At 39.5% G+C, this 16,822-nt stretch overlaps 2 protein-coding genes across 4 annotated transcripts; one reads left to right on the top strand and one right to left on the bottom strand.

Annotated features, from left to right (window-relative positions):
- Window positions 1-355: 355 nt before the first annotated feature.
- Window positions 356-14,626, top strand: hdhd2 (haloacid dehalogenase-like hydrolase domain containing 2). Of its 2 annotated transcripts, none has more exons than XM_061800793.1 (10): window positions 356-486; window positions 1,808-1,917; window positions 2,000-2,102; window positions 4,908-5,013; window positions 5,146-5,230; window positions 5,759-5,924; window positions 6,352-6,402; window positions 6,503-6,566; window positions 6,649-6,763; window positions 14,487-14,626. In XM_061800793.1, exons 2-9 carry the CDS (start codon window positions 1,817-1,819, stop codon window positions 6,750-6,752), a joined length of 780 nt encoding a protein of 259 aa, XP_061656777.1. In that variant the 5' UTR covers window positions 356-486; window positions 1,808-1,816; the 3' UTR covers window positions 6,753-6,763; window positions 14,487-14,626. The 2 variants fall into 2 exon arrangements, with proteins under 2 accessions (XP_061656777.1, XP_061656778.1); XM_061800794.1 differs by lacking the exon at window positions 356-486 and adding an exon at window positions 489-528.
- On the bottom strand, window positions 6,797-16,806 carry katnal2 (katanin p60 subunit A-like 2). Of its 2 annotated transcripts, none has more exons than XM_061800789.1 (16): window positions 16,662-16,806; window positions 14,848-14,918; window positions 14,569-14,735; window positions 14,442-14,490; window positions 14,095-14,191; window positions 13,937-14,011; window positions 13,565-13,606; window positions 12,372-12,449; window positions 11,198-11,296; window positions 10,538-10,601; window positions 9,469-9,587; window positions 8,802-8,893; window positions 8,520-8,630; window positions 7,584-7,743; window positions 7,392-7,509; window positions 6,797-7,153 (listed from the first exon to the last, which is right to left on the bottom strand). In XM_061800789.1, the coding sequence occupies exons 2-16, from the start codon at window positions 14,910-14,912 to the stop codon at window positions 7,014-7,016; spliced, it is 1,476 nt and encodes a 491-aa protein (XP_061656773.1). In that variant the 5' UTR covers window positions 14,913-14,918; window positions 16,662-16,806; the 3' UTR covers window positions 6,797-7,013. The 2 variants fall into 2 exon arrangements, with proteins under 2 accessions (XP_061656773.1, XP_061656772.1); XM_061800788.1 differs by having other exon boundaries at window positions 6,798-7,153; window positions 16,666-16,806.
- Between the last annotated feature and the right edge of the window lie 16 nt (window positions 16,807-16,822).

The raw sequence follows: 16,822 nt of genomic DNA, 5'->3' as shown, positions 1-16,822 counted from the left end.
GGGGGAAAAAAAACATGTATTCACGATGAAGGGGTAACATGAAAAGAGGATTTGTCACCGTGCTTACTGGCATCATGTCACGACAAGGTTGAGCCTTTATGCTAATACCGTAATAAACGAACCATTAATGCGATACGTCTGTTAGTTGTTAGAGAAATGGGGGACATATGTTTTTATTTTTTTCCCCTCTATCATTGTAATAATGACTGATTAAGTGGTTAAGGATAACCCTCTTAAATGATTACGGGCCAGAAATGTGGTGGAAATGAAGTCAAATCACAAAGCGGGGTTGTGTTTCTTAAAAATAATATTTTTTTTAAAATAAAATACAAATGGCGATGGAGCTACGTGTCATAGACTAAAATTACACATTTGAACGGGTGGGGGCAGTACCGAGCAAGAAGCAGTGAGAACCCTACCTTCAGTACGCCAAAGATAAAGACTCGAACTGGAACCAGGAGCAGTCATTGAGCTTTTCCCTCAAAGGTGAGCAAATTAAGCGTCTTCAGAAGATTTCACTCCTCTAAAGTATGTCAATTTGTGTCTTTTACAACTACGTGTCGACACAAAAACGTCTCCCATCAGTTAGAATTCCTATCGTAAATTACGTCGTTATTAGGGTTAGGATTTTTATAATGACTAAAATGAATTATGATTAGATTAATTGCAGTTCTAAACCACTAGCATATGACTACTGTACATGATACATATCATTATTATTTTGCATATACTTTATTATCCCTTGAGGGGAATTACATGATCTCAACAACAACATTTACTCATTTTCACTGGATATTCATGCAATATTCATTTTGTAACCATTCGCAATAAAATAAACGGATCAACAGATTAACAATAAAAGAAGTGTGTTGAATTGCAAAGTTTAATGCAAAACATAATTTCCTTATCAACACACACATGCACAGACAGACATACGCTTGGATTCCAGTTCTTAACTGAGCTAAATCCAAATTACAAATACGAAACGCATCAGATGCTTAAGTAAGTCCACCCAAAATGATAACTAAATGACAAAAAAAATCCAAGCATGTCTAAATAATAATAGGGGATCATGATTAACTTCTAATAAATTACCCCCACCCCATCTAAAAAATTTGCATTCGAGGCAGGGCACCAACCATTTTTAGGACAAACTGGTCATTAATCCTCTGCTGATTTAGGTTTGAATAAAACAGTAATCTGATCAATTTTTCCAATTGTGGCGTGAATTATGATTATAATCTATTTAAAAAACGATTCAGGCAGCTTTAAAACATGTCCAAAGCTCCATTTACTGTGGACTTTATTTTTTTTTTATCAGTTTAACAAATCATACCCTGACTGAAGGCCAAGTAGCTTTTATGAAAGGATGGAAAGCAGATGGAAATGAGCCCTTTAAACATTCAGGATTATTACATGTTCTATTCGTTAATTTCTTTTACTTAGAATAATATAAAGTACACAATCTTTGATGCAAATACTGTATGTTACTGCTTTTCAATGAAGAAAAAAGCATTCTTGACAAATACTTGTATAAAAAACTAAAGAAAATGTAATTAATTTAATTGTAATATACTTACATTAAAAATATAAAAAAATATTAACAATAGCGTTAACAAGATGAAATTATTTGTATAGAACAAATATATTTAATCTACTTTAGAGGACTCATCATAATGTAAATGCTCAGTGAGTCATGGGCCATATTTTGCCAACCATTGGTGTACAATATTGTTGATATATACAGTATTTTTTAAAGATAGCCTGCCCCCTCCCTGGTTCACGCTCTCGTTTTTTTCTCTTGCAGGTGACAAGAATGGCAAGCAGACGTGCTTTAAAGGCCGTCCTCATTGACTTGAGTGGAACTCTGCACATAGAAGACACAGCGGTGCCTGGGGCGCAGGATGCCCTCTCCAGGTGTGGAGATTTTCGGGGGGGGACCGCTATCTGAATGAGGACCAGGTTGTCAACTCAGTGTTTTGTTTTTGGATGTTGTTAGGTTACGGCAGACGTCTGTTGCCATCAAGTTTGTGACCAACACAACCAAAGAGAGTAAGAAGAACTTGCTGGAAAGGCTGCAACGGCTCAATTTTGATCTCCAGGTAAAAAAAAAAACAAACAAAAAAAAAAATAATTATTCTGTTGTGATTGACCACAGTTATATTCATAATAACAGTAATGTACTTAAAAGTTAGTAAAGAACACAATCTCTATAACAGATTTTATTTCTATACAATTCATGTCTATTGTGTATTGTTGTTTTTATGAAACAAAAAATCAGGCTGTTCACAAAATAGTATTGACTGTATTTTTCGTGACAAAATCAAACATTTACTGTATCAGACTATGCGTCCCTCAGAGTCATTCTTTGTAAATGTCTACCTACCGTCTGTCCCTTGACTCTCTCTCTCAATCCCAAACCAACCAGGGATGGCTGAAGGTTACCCCACAGAGCCTGGGTTCTGTTTGAGGTTTCTTCTTTGCCTCTTTCACCATTTGCAATATGTACTACGTAATGTATAAAGAGTGTGGTACTTGACCTGTTCAATTAGTAAAGTCCCTTGGAAGAGCGTCTGTGAATTGGTGCTAAATAACCTATTTAAAGGTCAAGTGTCATGAAATGGATGATTTTTAGTATGTTATTAATGGAAAAAAAAACGTCAGGCGGTATGGACCCATCCTTTTTTTTCACCACAAAACATGATTTTGACATGAAAATCCTCTCGAGGGATTTGTTTTCGACAAGAAGCAGGAAGTGACGTTGGAGGCAAGAGCGCGCTCAAGCGGACTCGTTTCTTTGTATTAGTTTTACCTGCAGGAAGGTAGCTCGTTGTTCCTTCGTGTTAGCCAAATTGACCCCTCCGTACAGGGCACTGAACCACGCCTCCTGAAGTGACGTCACGCCACATGCGCTGACGTAAGACAAACAATAAAAATAGCAAATACAATACAATACATTCTGAACTGAGACAGACTCCATGCTTCTGATTTCATTTAAATCAACGATATATTATAGATTCTAAATACAATACATTCTTAACTGAGAGAGACGCCATGCTTCTGATTTCATTCAATCATTCACACGTAGCAATGTTATGCTAGCGGAGAACGTCTCATTCATTTATACGAGACGTGTATTAAAAATCAAATTTAGGGCATATCTTCGTGCAAACACAATCTGGTTAAGCTTCGGCCGCGAGCCAGCAAGAGATCAATACGTTTGTGCAGGCCGATCATCGCTAAATATCGCTCAACAAAGAATAAGTGTGTCAATCGTTCACACGCAGCGGTGTTATGCTAGCAAAGAACGTCTCATTCATTTAAACGAGACGTGTATTAAAAATCAAATTTAGGGCATATCTTCGTGCAAACACAGTCTGGTTAAGCTTCGGCCGCCAGCCAGCAAGAAAGCGACACGTTTGTGCAGTCCGATCATCGCTAAATATCGCTCAACAAAGAATAAGTGTGTCAATTGTTCACACGCAGCAGTGTTATGCTAGCGAAGAACTTTGAATTCATTTATACGAGACATGTATTGAAAATCAAATATAGGGCATACCTTCGTTCAAACACAGTCTGGTTAAGCTTCGGCCGCCAGCCAGCAAGAAAGCGACACGTTTGTGCAGTCCGATCATCGCTAAATATCGCTCAACAAAGAATAAGTGTGTCAATTGTTCACACGCAGCAGTGTTATGCTAGCGAAGAACTTTGAATTCATTTATACGAGACATGTATTGAAAATCAAATATAGGGCATACCTTCGTGCAAACGTGTTCCGGTTGATATTAGATGGATTTAGTTGATGATGCGGTCTTCCACAAAGTTTGACCCATCAAAGGCATTTTTCGTACTGGGTCTTCGGTTTTGGAAAGGGTACGAATCGAACTCCACCAACTAGCCTTTCAGGATACCTGTCGTCACTATTACAAAGTCCGTGACTCCACCTCTTAACCATATTTTTTGTTAAATAAGCCAAATACGCGATAAAACGCTAACTAAAACTATACTGGACCATGCAATGTTGTCTGAGAAAATGGCGGGAGCAAAAACGGGCTTTGGTTTATGCAGATCTCTGGCCTCTGATTGGTCAGTGACGCGGATTGCGCAATATCCACGGAGTGGTCAATTGCCGGCTCGTTGCATTGCTGCATATTGCTCGAACACTCGGGTGGATGGATTCATCCTTCATAAGTTTCCAAGGACCTGGTTCGTTGTGAAAAATTGATTACATGGGTGCAAAGGACGAGAGCTTCATGGGTTCCAAATGACAGGTAGGTGTGTATACAACTACTAAAAAAAATAATAGTTTGGGGGGGACCACGTAATCCGTCTCTCATAATGTAACAAAAGATCCGCGTACGTATGACAGGGGTGCTAAATTTGTCGATGTGCGCGTCGGATGGCTTCCGTGCCATGCTCCCCGGCAAAGGCTTCCTCGTCAACAGACCACGGCTTCAGCTAGGCTGGCTTATACATACTGTCTGGGAGTCTGTTGTTAGAAGTTATCCGCATATCATCTAAATATGGCTCTAAACAATAGGGTTTATTGCCCCGGACACTTAACTCGATTGTGAGATATTCTCTTCTTCGAAGAGAGCTTCTGTGTCTGAAGGGGCATGTCCCACAGTAGGGGCCACAGCGTTTTTTTTTCAATGGCAAATGTCCAGGGTGACCTCATGGACAGTAGATGCAGCCAATATGGCGACCACGTGGATGTCGAATGACACTTCCGCAACTTTTCGCATGGATGACGCGGTCTCTGCTCATATTTATTTTTTTCGTATGGACATTGAAGTGAATAATGTTATATGTATTTTTCATTTCAATATCTATTTTAGAATGTTTATAGGCATGACACTTGACCTTTAATGACTGCTATCTTATGTGCTGTAATTTCTGTCATGTAGGAAAATGAGGTCTTCACATCTCTGAGCGCTGCGAGGAGCCTCCTAGAGAAGACAAAATACAGACCATTGCTACTCCTGGAGGACAGCGCTCTGGAAGATTTCAAAGGTACACATGACAATAAACATGTTTTCCTCCATGGATACAGCTTGTGAAAAAATGATTTCACTAAAGCAGTAGTTTTAGTTTAAAAAAAAAAAATCACCCTGAAGGTCAATGATGCTTCGATTCACTTCGCAGGTATCGACACATCTGAACCAAATGCTGTTGTCATCGGGCTCGCTCCTGATCAATTCGACTACAAAACTATGAACAAGGCTTTCAGGTGATGATACAGCCTTTAGGATGTGCCTGGTGCTATTAATTTTCTGTTGCATCTAGGTAGTTATAAAAGCTTTCCCACTAAATGGCAGGAGCTACAATAAACCTGGATTGGTATGCAATATAACATAGGTGTCAAACTCAAGGCCCGAGGGCCAGCTCTTGCCCACTGCTTGATTTTATGTGGCCCGGGGAGGCAAATCATACGTTATCAACTTCCATGATTTTTTTTGTTCAAATCTGTACCAAAACTTCAGATTTGTCATATCATAAATTATAACATTGAGCTATTACAAGCATTTTTGTGTTACCAAACAACAATAGTTGGAAAAACCCATTACCCTTGATTTCTGATTCCAAAACTAGTTCATAAATTTCATATATAAATATGATGAGTACCTGAACAGGCCCAGATTTCACTCAATTTGTGAGTAAATTGAGATTATTTTAGTATGCAGTACTTTGTTTTGTCAGGTGTTTGCAGAGATTGGTTTAGGGAACAGTAATTAATGTACTCTGTGATTTGTCTCAGACTGATTCTGGATGGCGCTCCTCTCTTCGCAATCCATAAGGCTCGGTACTATAAAAGAAAAGATGGTTTGGCCCTCGGCCCTGGGCCCTTTGTAACTGGACTGGAGTATGCCGCAGACTGTAAAGCTACTGTGGTGGGAAAGCCTGAGAAAACTTTTTTCACACAGGTTGTTTTTCCATTCTCTTGAGGCTTTTACAAAGTGTTTAGTTTACCCATTGTTACACCATCCTACCAACTGTGGTTATGTCATTTTTTTACAAAGAAGCGTTGGCCTCAGTTCTGAGGTCTTGGGTTCAATCCCAGACCTGCATGTGTGGAGTTTGCATGTTCTCCTCCCACATCCCAAAAACGTGCAACATTAATTGGACACTCTACAGGTGTGATTGAGAGTGCGACTGTTTGCCTCCATGTGCCCTGCGATTGGCTGGCAACCAATTCAGGGTATATCCCGCCTCCTGCCCATTGACAGCTGGGATAGGCTCCAGCACTCCCCGCGACCCTCATGAGGTTAAGCGGCAAAGAAAATGGATGTTTTACAAAGATCTCATGGATCATAATAAAATGTGTAGGTCTAAGACTTTTTTTGCATGTAGGCACTGGCAGATTTGGGATGTAACCCAGATGAAGGAGTCATGATCGGAGATGTAAGAATACTCTCTTCAATTAACGTCACCTGAGTTTTTTTTTCTTTCAATCCCACCTTCCATTTCACAGGTGGTTTACTGTTGCTTTGTCCTCTCGCAGGATCCCAGAGATGACGTAGGAGGGGCTCATAGTGCAGGAATGCTGGGGATTCTTGTTCGAACTGGTAAGTTGAACCATAAGTTATATATTGTGACCCTGTGTAGTATTTCACCTGAAGTTACAAGACCTCTGATGTAATCTCACAGGTAAATACAGGCAAGGAGACGAGAATAAAATCAACCCCCCTCCTCACCTGACATGCGATACTTTTGCAGATGCCGTTGAACACATCCTTAAGAACCTACTCTAACATCATTTGAAGTAAGGCACTTGTATTTGACGACAATAGCTAAACAGCTATTCATCTGTTAACTATTTCCATATAATGGTGCATAAAAAGTCCCAATATTATTTCATGACTGCTTGCTGAGAAATGCTTAGCTTTTTTTTCATGTAAACACTGTGCTTTCTAACTGGAAATGAATTTAAAAAAAGCACACCAAGTAAAATGTTTATGAACCAAACAGGCCAAACATGTCCAGTAACTTTGAGTGAATGGAAAGAGGGTCGATCAGACGGATTCAAAATCCTTTTCCCAGGCTGTGTGTTTATCCATCACGCCGCTGACCGACGGTTTGGTGTGTGCCAAGACTTCCAGGAAGTCTTGCGTTGTCACAGTTTCGAGCTCCATGGCCAGCATGCCTGCGTCTCCTGCAGAAGGATGAAAGCCTCAGTCATCACGTGACATCTGTCCGTAATTTAATTACATACTTTCTCACACTAATATAATGGATTACATTACATAAATTTTAGAACAAAATGGCCTCATCTTCTTACATGTAATTAGTCACACCCCAACACTGACACAACTAAAATGCACATGAAACTCTACAGAAAGTTCGATTAAGGGATGCAGGATGTTTGTAGCTGTGGATGTCTTTGAACGGACCTTGTTTGGTTCTCCCAGCCTGATTTGATTCCAGAGCCTCAAAGACTTTGCGGGCTTGTCTCATTGCAGCCTCCTTACATACCAGTCGGATATCCGAGCCAGAGTAGCCCTTCATCTCCTGCCAAACAAATGCACAATTTCATGGGAGTCTTTCGAGAAGCTTGACTATATAATAAAGATGGACCAACTTACATTTGCCAGAAGTTGATAGTCAAGATCGGCTTTGAGTTGCAACTCTCCTGTGGATTTAGGAGGCAGCCAATGTGCGATCATGGCCTGGCGGGCCGGTGCAGGAGGAAGACCAACTAGAATCCTCTTTTCTAGTCTTCTTAACAGGCCGTGGTCCAGTTCCCTGGGGGAGGGACGTTTTCAAATGTGAAGCTCACAGAAAAACAATGGTGGTTCCGTCGTCATTATTGTCTTCTATTTCTAGAAAGATCCCTATTGATCTCATACAGCCAACAAGGAGTGAGGTGTCCTATTTCCAATCAAAATTACCATACACTTTAAATGAGTGAAAGACACTAAATCTAAAAAATTTTCGTCACAATTTTCATTTGTTCTTTCAACCTTCAGGGATTATTACTTTCATGTATGGAACATTTGGTTTCCTATCAGAGCTGTGGTATCGACATTTCAAGTTACAGAAATCAAGGTCCTGTCACTAGTCTTCAGATATACCATAATTTCTCATGTATAATGCACAATTTTCTCTCCACAAAATAATCGGCAGTTCATAGAGGGTATAGGGGGAGGAGGCGGGGCTGGGAGAGCAGTGGTTCAATTACTTAAGATAGTATAAGTGCCGAAAAACAGACCAACTCGAAAAAGGTGAAAAGGGTATTTTGACAAAATTGTGTCACAAATGTCTTAAGATTCCAGTTTTAAATTATTTAATGATATTTCTCCTGAATCAACCATTTTATCTACAAGGACTGATTGATATTCTCTCACTGACGTGCCTTTATTCCACTTGGAAACAGGACAGATTATTTGGAAAAAAATTCAAGAATACTGCAGAAGACAATTTGTCAAAATTCACAATTCCGTTTATGAAGAAAAGTAAACATACCTCAACATCTGAATATTATAAAACTATAACATTTGCATGCATTCAGTGATAATTACCAAGGCAGATTGGAGGCTGCCAGTACAAAAATAAGGTCCTCTGATTTTGACACACCGTCCATCTGGACCAGCAACTCTGCTTTTAACCTCCGACTGCTCTCGTGCTCGCCGCTGAAAACACACGCACCATTTAGAATTGTAAAGCAAAAGGACGAAAAAAAAAAAATCATTTTTAAGGCAACATTGCACAGCCTTAATTACCATGATGGGCAGACAGAACAAAATGAAAGTCGTACCGTACATTAAGATATATAAATACGAAGAGTTTGTGCGACAGCTTACACGATGTTGCTTCCTCTCTGGCCCATCATAGAATCCACCTCATCCAAAAAGATGGTGGAGGGGGCATGGTACCGTGCCAAATCAAACAGAACCTGTAAACAAATAAAAAATATATTTAAAAAAAAAACTTTTGACATGAAATAAGGACAGAAAATGTCTCATTTTTATGTTGCAGTCAATTGAAATGTCAAATCTGCAAAATATGAGTGCTGATACAAAGAGCTCTGTGAAATATATTCTAATTTTACAAATGTAATATTAATTTCTCATTGACACTGCTAGGTTTTTAAAAATTATTTTTATAGTTTGCTGTTGTGTACAATTGTACTATTTGTCACAATTTTTCTGGCCCAACCATTGAGAGACAGAGTACATAATGAACTTTTTTGTCACAAACATATTCACATATGTGGACATTTTCCAGCTAATACCCCTAACATACCAATGTTTTAAAACGTGGGATGAGCACATTTGTACACACAAGTATAGATAATCAACATGATACACTCATCTAAAAAAAAAAAATCTACAGACGATTGAGGTTAAAGTCATTCAGTGAGTAATTGTTAATATTTCACAACTCTCAGAAGACCTCGTGTATTGGAACTCATCAGATTGTGCAGGTGTACCTAATGTTGTGACTGGTGCCTGTTGAAGGCGAACATACCCTGACCAGTTTTTCCGAGTCCCCTCTCCACTTTCTCACTATGCTGGATGCTGATATGTTGAAGAAGGTCGTCTTACACTCAGTAGCCACCGCCTTGGCCAGCAGGGTCTTCCCCGTACCTGCGATGATAAATTTCGATGGGAAATTAGAATAGGGAATTTTGGAAGATTCCAAATTGGAAGCTTTCCGTGAGAATATGCTGGTAACTGCGGGTAATTTATTTGACACTCTAAATTGGCCCGAGGTGTGATTGTAAGTGCCATCTATTTTGCATGGATGTCTTGTTTATGATTAAGCTATTTTTTCTCTTGGCTGTGATACTTCCATCCATCCATCCATTTTCTTCACCGCTTATCCTCACGAGGGTCACTTTTTTACTTGAGATTTTTTTTTTTTTAAGAAAGACTGAACTGCATTACTTTGAACAACAACTAGCCTAAAACAGCAAATCAGGAATGACTCATGAGTTACTCAGTACTTGTATTTCTCACTATTTCCTCTGACTACAGTAATTATTTGGAGGACTATTCATCCATCCATTCATCCACCCATTTTCTTCATGGCTTATCCTCACGAGAGTGGCGGGGAGTGCTGGAGCCTATCCCAGCTGTCAACGGGCAGAAGGCAGGGTACACCCTGAACTGGATGCCAGCCAATTGCAGGGCATAAAGAGACAAACAGCCGCATTCACAATCACAGCTAGAGGCAATTTAGAGTGTCCAATTAATGTCGCATGTATTTGGGATGTGGGAGGAAACCGGAGTGCCCGGAGGAAACCCACCCAGGCACAGGGAGAATATGCAAACTCCACACAGGAGGACCCGGGATCGAACCCTGGACCTCAGAACTGTGAGACCAACACTTTCCAGCTACTCCACTGTGCTGCCTCTAACAATACCATTAAATGTTAAATTGGCATTCACTTGTGCTTTTCTGGATGGAAAGATTCCAACTTTGAAAATTCCTAAAATCTTCCAAACTTTATTTAACTGATTAGAAGTCCAAAGGTCAACATTAAGCATTTTCTCTGTTAATGTTAATAATTCAGTTCGAGACTTGTTTGTTTTACCTGGGGGGCCATAGAGTAACAAGCCCTTCCATGGAGAAAGGAGTCCCGTAAAGAGCTTGGGATACTGTGACAAGCAAGAGTACAAACGTTAGAAAGAACAAAAGGCTTCATAATTAGGAAACAAATTAGGGAAAACTTTCCGTGTGCGTCGCAGTCGAGCATATGCAAAGGCCGGTGATATTTCTGTTATATTGGGGGTGGGGTGGGGGCGTGGGGAGGGATTTCCACTAACAAATACATACATTAATATGATTCGGAGGTGACAAACACGCTGTGCGGAATCACCAAAGTGACCTTATACCCTGAAGAATGAATAGTAATGGAGACAGAATGTGGCGGCGGGACATTATTCAATAAAAGGAAAGCTGCAGGGAAGCAGATAGACGCATCGGTCCCCATCTCGGTGTGTAAATGTCACGAGGATGCAGACGACCTGATTGGATGCCATCACATCTATCAGAAGCGTCAAAGTCATGACATCTGGATATGCGTGTATAGAAATTCCCCTATCAATTTCTGCACGTGTTGCCATATTATCCCACATATGGATTTAATGTCAGCCTAACGGAGTGGTGTGACCCCCTCCTCTTTCAGGCCTTTAAAGGAGATGTATTCAGAATCGAAGAAGGGCGAGCGGGGCTGAAATAGCAGTGGGCACACCTTAATGGGATAGACGACGGCCTCTTTGACTAATCGCTTTGCATCCTCCAGTCCAATGATATCCTCCCACCTCACGTTGGGGTTGTGCAAATAGATGTCCTTTAAAGACACACACAAACACAAAGAGTGATGCGTGTGGAAGTATCAGCGAGAAACAGACAGCCATGGTGCCATTAGGCACAAAGAGGTGTCCTCAAGTGTGAAACATTCCACAAGGGAAGCAGAAAGAACTTAAGCCTTCATTAACAGAGCCTTGCAATTCGTTCTTGATAAAGTTTCTGCTGCGCTCTAGTGGACAGCATTTGGTATTGCGGTATCACATACACTGGATATAATATATATATATATGTATATATATATATATATATATATATATATATATATATATATACACACACACACACACGTCCATGTTCAAAATGCCAGCTATTTGAGATTAAAAAATGAGACAAAGAAAAATTATTTCAAAATCCTTTCCAGTATTACTCTCGCCTATAACCTTTACAACTTTATTGAATTGTTTCCAATCTTTCTGAGAGCAGGAAGTCAAAATAAGTAAAATAACTGAAGTGTTTGCACATGTGCTACCCCACATATATCTAGTAATGGAGCTGTGTTCAGAATAAACTACTCGGATTGAAACCCACATAAAATAGTCGCACATTTTTTTCCAGATGCAACTAGGGGATCTTGTTATGGTCAAGTGAAACTGTTCCTTTTTGGCCATGCACTACTGTAATTCCAAAAGGTGTTTTTGGTGCAAACAAAAATGCTCATCACCAAAAGAACACTACACCTCTTTTAAAGCATGATGGTGCGATTATTATGCTTTAGGCCTGGACAAGGTGGACACAATTATGAACAGTTCAAGAGTATTAGCACAACACCATCAGACCTCTGAAAGAAAGCAAAAATGTTATGAATCACCTACTCGAACATCTGAAGTGTATTTTGGGTTAATCAGAGGCACATCAAATGGTGGCACGTCCCATTTATCATAAGTTTGAATGTGATCCCAGTTATAAGAGGGTGTGCACACTTGTGTAATCACATAAAATCTGTAAATTTTTACTTCCCTTCTTGAAAAGAAAAGAAAAAATAATTTGGGGATGACTGGTGGAGAATCGTATATGCAGTAATATAATAGATAATAGATTGTGCGTGTGTGTATCACCTTATTGATGATCGTGGCGAATTCTGTCATTTCGCCGCTCATTCCTGAAAAACCACTCAGGGGTTTCAGCAGTCGCTCCTACACCGCAGCACAACATTCAACTTAGAAGAAGGGCGACACTTTGTAGCATTGTTATTATTTTCGGACTGCAAAAGGCAGCAATCTGTTGTGCATCACAAATATTATTCGGTTACTCATTTACTGTCCATAAAGGCAGTACAATCACTCTTTGAATTTGAGCACAAACAACGAAATGTGTGGCTTATTTCCTTTTTTGGAGCCCAAACTGTATTGATTCTGAAATTACTGACTTTTGAAGAATCAAGGAAAAAAGAATCAATAGCTCGCAAATAATTTATAATAATTGCATCTTTATACTACAGATAGCCACTAGGAGGCATACAGTATCTGCACGCTGGTAACTGAAGACTAGTACTAAACCACTCAATTAGGTGGTTAACAGTATGACTTGATGATTTTCTGAGCATTTACACAGTTTTTGAGGGAACAACCGATGCCTCCTCATTAAAGTTTAGCTGCCATAAACTATGATCATGAGACCATCGTAACTCGTATTCTGGGAAGTATCCATGGCTAGGACAGTGTCAGTGTGTTCAGACGGGTTCTAGTATTGAACAAAAGAGTCCTGGAAATCAAGAAGACGATCACGGGCCGAATGACGATGGTTCTGGTTAGGAGGGGTGTTTTCCTTCTGAGGGAGTGTATGGAAGGAGGAGGGGAAGGAACAGAGAGAGGTGGTCTGACTGTCCTAAATGTGGGAGTCGTGTGTCTCTCTATGCAGGTTTACTGTTTTTGCGACGATTAAATGTGCTCTCGTCTGCATTCAAACTTAACAAAGTGATCACATTTTGGCAGTAAAAATTGAAATCTGCTTGATTGAAATTACCGGCCAAAATTCATGTGCCATAAAGTGAGATTGCGGTAGTGTAAGAATAGGGTTACACAACTGGGACCATTGGGTGGCAAGTTTAGTTACTGCCGTACTTGTTTTTCCATTGAAATCTTTTGTTGGTATGGGTCTTACAAATATTTACAATAGCTTCGACTCCACTATTGCATCTGCATAACTTAGTGTAGCGTCACAGCCGTGGCAACAGAACTCGTCACAAACCAAGGGCCCCCTGTACTGTACTCTATTACTGTTAGATACTGTAGGAATTGAAAGTAATTACCTCCTGCTCAGTGTCTCCTCTACCTCCTGAGCTGTCAGGGATCTGTTCCAACAACAAAATGCGTGCACGGGAATTAGTACACATCCGGGTGAAATGAATAATATGGACTTGCAAACTGAAGAATACTTGCTCTGCTTTAGATACATGTGAAGGGAAGAAATACAAAAAAAAGAGAAGAGAAAAAAATAGTGTATTTCCACAAATATTGGCCTCTGCTCAAAGATGCCCCACCCAAATTCAACTCAAATTAATACATAAATGCCTCAAATAGAGACCTGATGGGTATATTAGGTCACAAGCAAAACTGATCATCTTTATTTAAAGCTCCCCTGAAGAAATAAAAACACACCATAAACAAGCTACAACGAGCACCTTGTTTGTCACGAGTGCTCCTCCAGCTTGTGCACAAGCGATGGGGCAAACAGTGACACCAAATAAATCATCGCCCTAGTGAGTAAAACACACAAAAGAGTCTTTCAAAATGAATCAATCTGTTATAATCGAATTGAAATGATAGATAAATTCCGTACGTATGCTTGTGCAGGAGCAGACGTGTTCTGTCTCGATTCCCCACCAAGGTTTGGAAACTGGCTTTTAGGCAGAGGCTTTGCAGCTGAAGAAGCAACCCTAGCAGAGAAATGGTGGTAATAGGATGTCTTTTTTTTTTTTTTATTTAAAATACAATCAAATAAGCTGTAACTATTCCACAAGGAGGCTGTATCAGTTTCATGGCAGCAAGAGGACAGGCGAAGCACACAAATACACGTACACAAAATCAAATCATCAATAGTCCAAAATGATCTATGCATTTGTGCTACGTTTACTTTGTTGAGGTCCTGCATTTGTATTGATTCTGGAGAAAGCGACATGCACGCACCTCTTTTTTCCACCACTTTTCGTATTTCTGCTTTCACCTTGACAGAGGACTGTAAAGATAAGATGACCTCGGTGAAGCACAACTGGACTTTATCAAGATTCAAGGCACTTCTGTTCGATGGTGTCACCTGGTTCCACTACTTTCTTGATCAGTTTGGGAAACTTCTGGAACTTGACGAAGTGATAGCTCTCATACTCCATCAACACCATCTCCAAATCGACATTTTCGCACACCTCAAACTTCTTCAAGCCTCCGTTCATCTCCTGTTCCAAGGCCGCCGCTGTGGCCAGATAGCTGTTGGGTGGACACATTTCACTATCAATTATTCCTTTTGTTTTTTCATGTAATTAACTTGCACTGTGAGTTAAAATATAGATTAACAGAGTATACTAAACCCAAGACTGACCCATGTCCCATTAGATGTTGATAGATGAGGATAAGAAGAGCCTTTTTCCTCATCTCAATCTTCATATCATCCTAATAAACAGGGGCGTGAGAAATCAGTAAAAAAAAAAAAAAAAAAATGACAAAAGGATTAAAAACTGTTATAGAATTCTGAACCTGGACTTTTTACCTACTATTTGTCTTAATAAAAATGTAACAGTAAAATTTTCTAAGTCACAAGACATTTGATCATTTGGTGATTGTTTTTGGCTTGTGCATTACGTGCAGCTGAACAGCACTGTTCGGTTTTGGGAATACCACTTACAGCCCTTGCCACTCAAGTTAATTAAAAAAAAAGAAACATTTGAGGTCACCCATGTCCCAGCAACGTTTAACTGCGATTCAGCATCATAATCAGTTGGGGAGTAGATGGAATTAAAGATTTTGTCTCAACGAAGCATTGTACTGCGCAATGGATCAGACTGTGCTTCTCTAAGAATCTGCAGTGCGATGTCTGTCACTATTTTGAGTGTACGAGGAGTGTACGTGTGAATTTAGAATAAATAAATAACAGAGAAATAAATAATAAGAATAAAGAATAAAAATACACGCACACATAATTACTGCACCAAAACACACAGAAGCTGATGACGTACTCGACGTTTCTTTCTACAACCTCCATTTTGTATTTTTAAAATTGCTAGAGTTTGTAGTACTTTTTATTCGACAATTTTAACCGTTTAAAACCTCGATCAAAACCTGTCGGTTAAGTATATATTTTTTTCTAAAGTACTTCACTTATGTTTTATTTGTACTTATCGATCCATAAATGAAATATGAAGGTGATATGACCGCTTGCACTGTGTTTTTTAACGCTCGCAAATGTTGGTCGCATTGCAAAATCGGTAAAATCGCCAGATTTGTTGCTTTGTATGCAATTCTCATTAAGATAAGTGCAAATGGTAATGCTTTAGTCAAGCTGTCATCATTGAAATTTCATGAAAATCCATTGAGATGCAAAAATTTTATGACAGTTTGAAGATCGAATTAACCGGGAACACAACTTTTTGTTCTTATCTTTTTTTTCCGTTTCTTCCCAAGACCATAATTAGTCCATACTCCCAAACTTTAAATGGTCACAATAATTATGTTATTTGAGCTATTGAGATCATTTAAGTAATATTTTAAAGGGTTTTCAAAGATTATTCAGGTGATGGCAGAGTTTTTCCCAAACCATGAGTTTGTGAAGAAGGCAACATGCTCTTATCCTTTACATAAAAAGTGAGTACCCTTAGATGAAAATAAGACAAAATTATTGCAACTAGGTTCTACTCAGTTTTGTTTTTTGTTTTTGTTTTTTTAAATTTGGGCCGTGCACGTCGAATACTTGACATACAAGCGACATTGGATCTGGAATTACATTACAAGTTAAACACACAAATGGGCACGTGCCATCTTCATTTGCGTGTGTATTGTTGGTAGAGAGGGTCCAACCAAAGTGGGATTTTAACTATTGCACGGTTTTCCCTCTTGCGCCAATATTTTTTATTCCAGTAGAGGGCACCAAACTACCATGGATTACAATCACTCGACTAGGGTAACTAGGCAACCGGTGCACGCCAAGAAAACGTTAAATATTACTACCCTCACACAGCCCATTAAGATTTTTAGGCAAACTATAATAAGACAGTGAAAGAATATTTCATAGCCCTATTGAGTGTTGACAATCTCGTGTCGATCGTTTTGAACGCATATGCCAAGTTTGCTAACAGTGTTAGCATAACTCGAACAACCCTTGGCCTACGTGAAATTGTTTGAAAAAGAGTGAGGACTCACTTACTGCCTCTCGAGCTTGATGTGCGTACTTCCCACAATTGTAAGTCTGTTCCATTGTTGCCACAATACAGTGTCAGGCGTCTGTCCGATTCTTGCGTTTAAGAGAAGACTGGCGTGAACGGGTTCTGTGGTTTGTCCCTCGGGACTTGCCGTATACATTC

The sequence above is a fragment of the Syngnathoides biaculeatus genome, chromosome 17 (genome assembly GCF_019802595.1).
Source record: "Syngnathoides biaculeatus isolate LvHL_M chromosome 17, ASM1980259v1, whole genome shotgun sequence".
Taxonomy (NCBI): Eukaryota; Metazoa; Chordata; class Actinopteri; order Syngnathiformes; family Syngnathidae; genus Syngnathoides; species Syngnathoides biaculeatus.
Note: the sequence above shows the minus strand (reverse complement) of the source record. Positions and strands in the feature narration are given on the sequence as shown.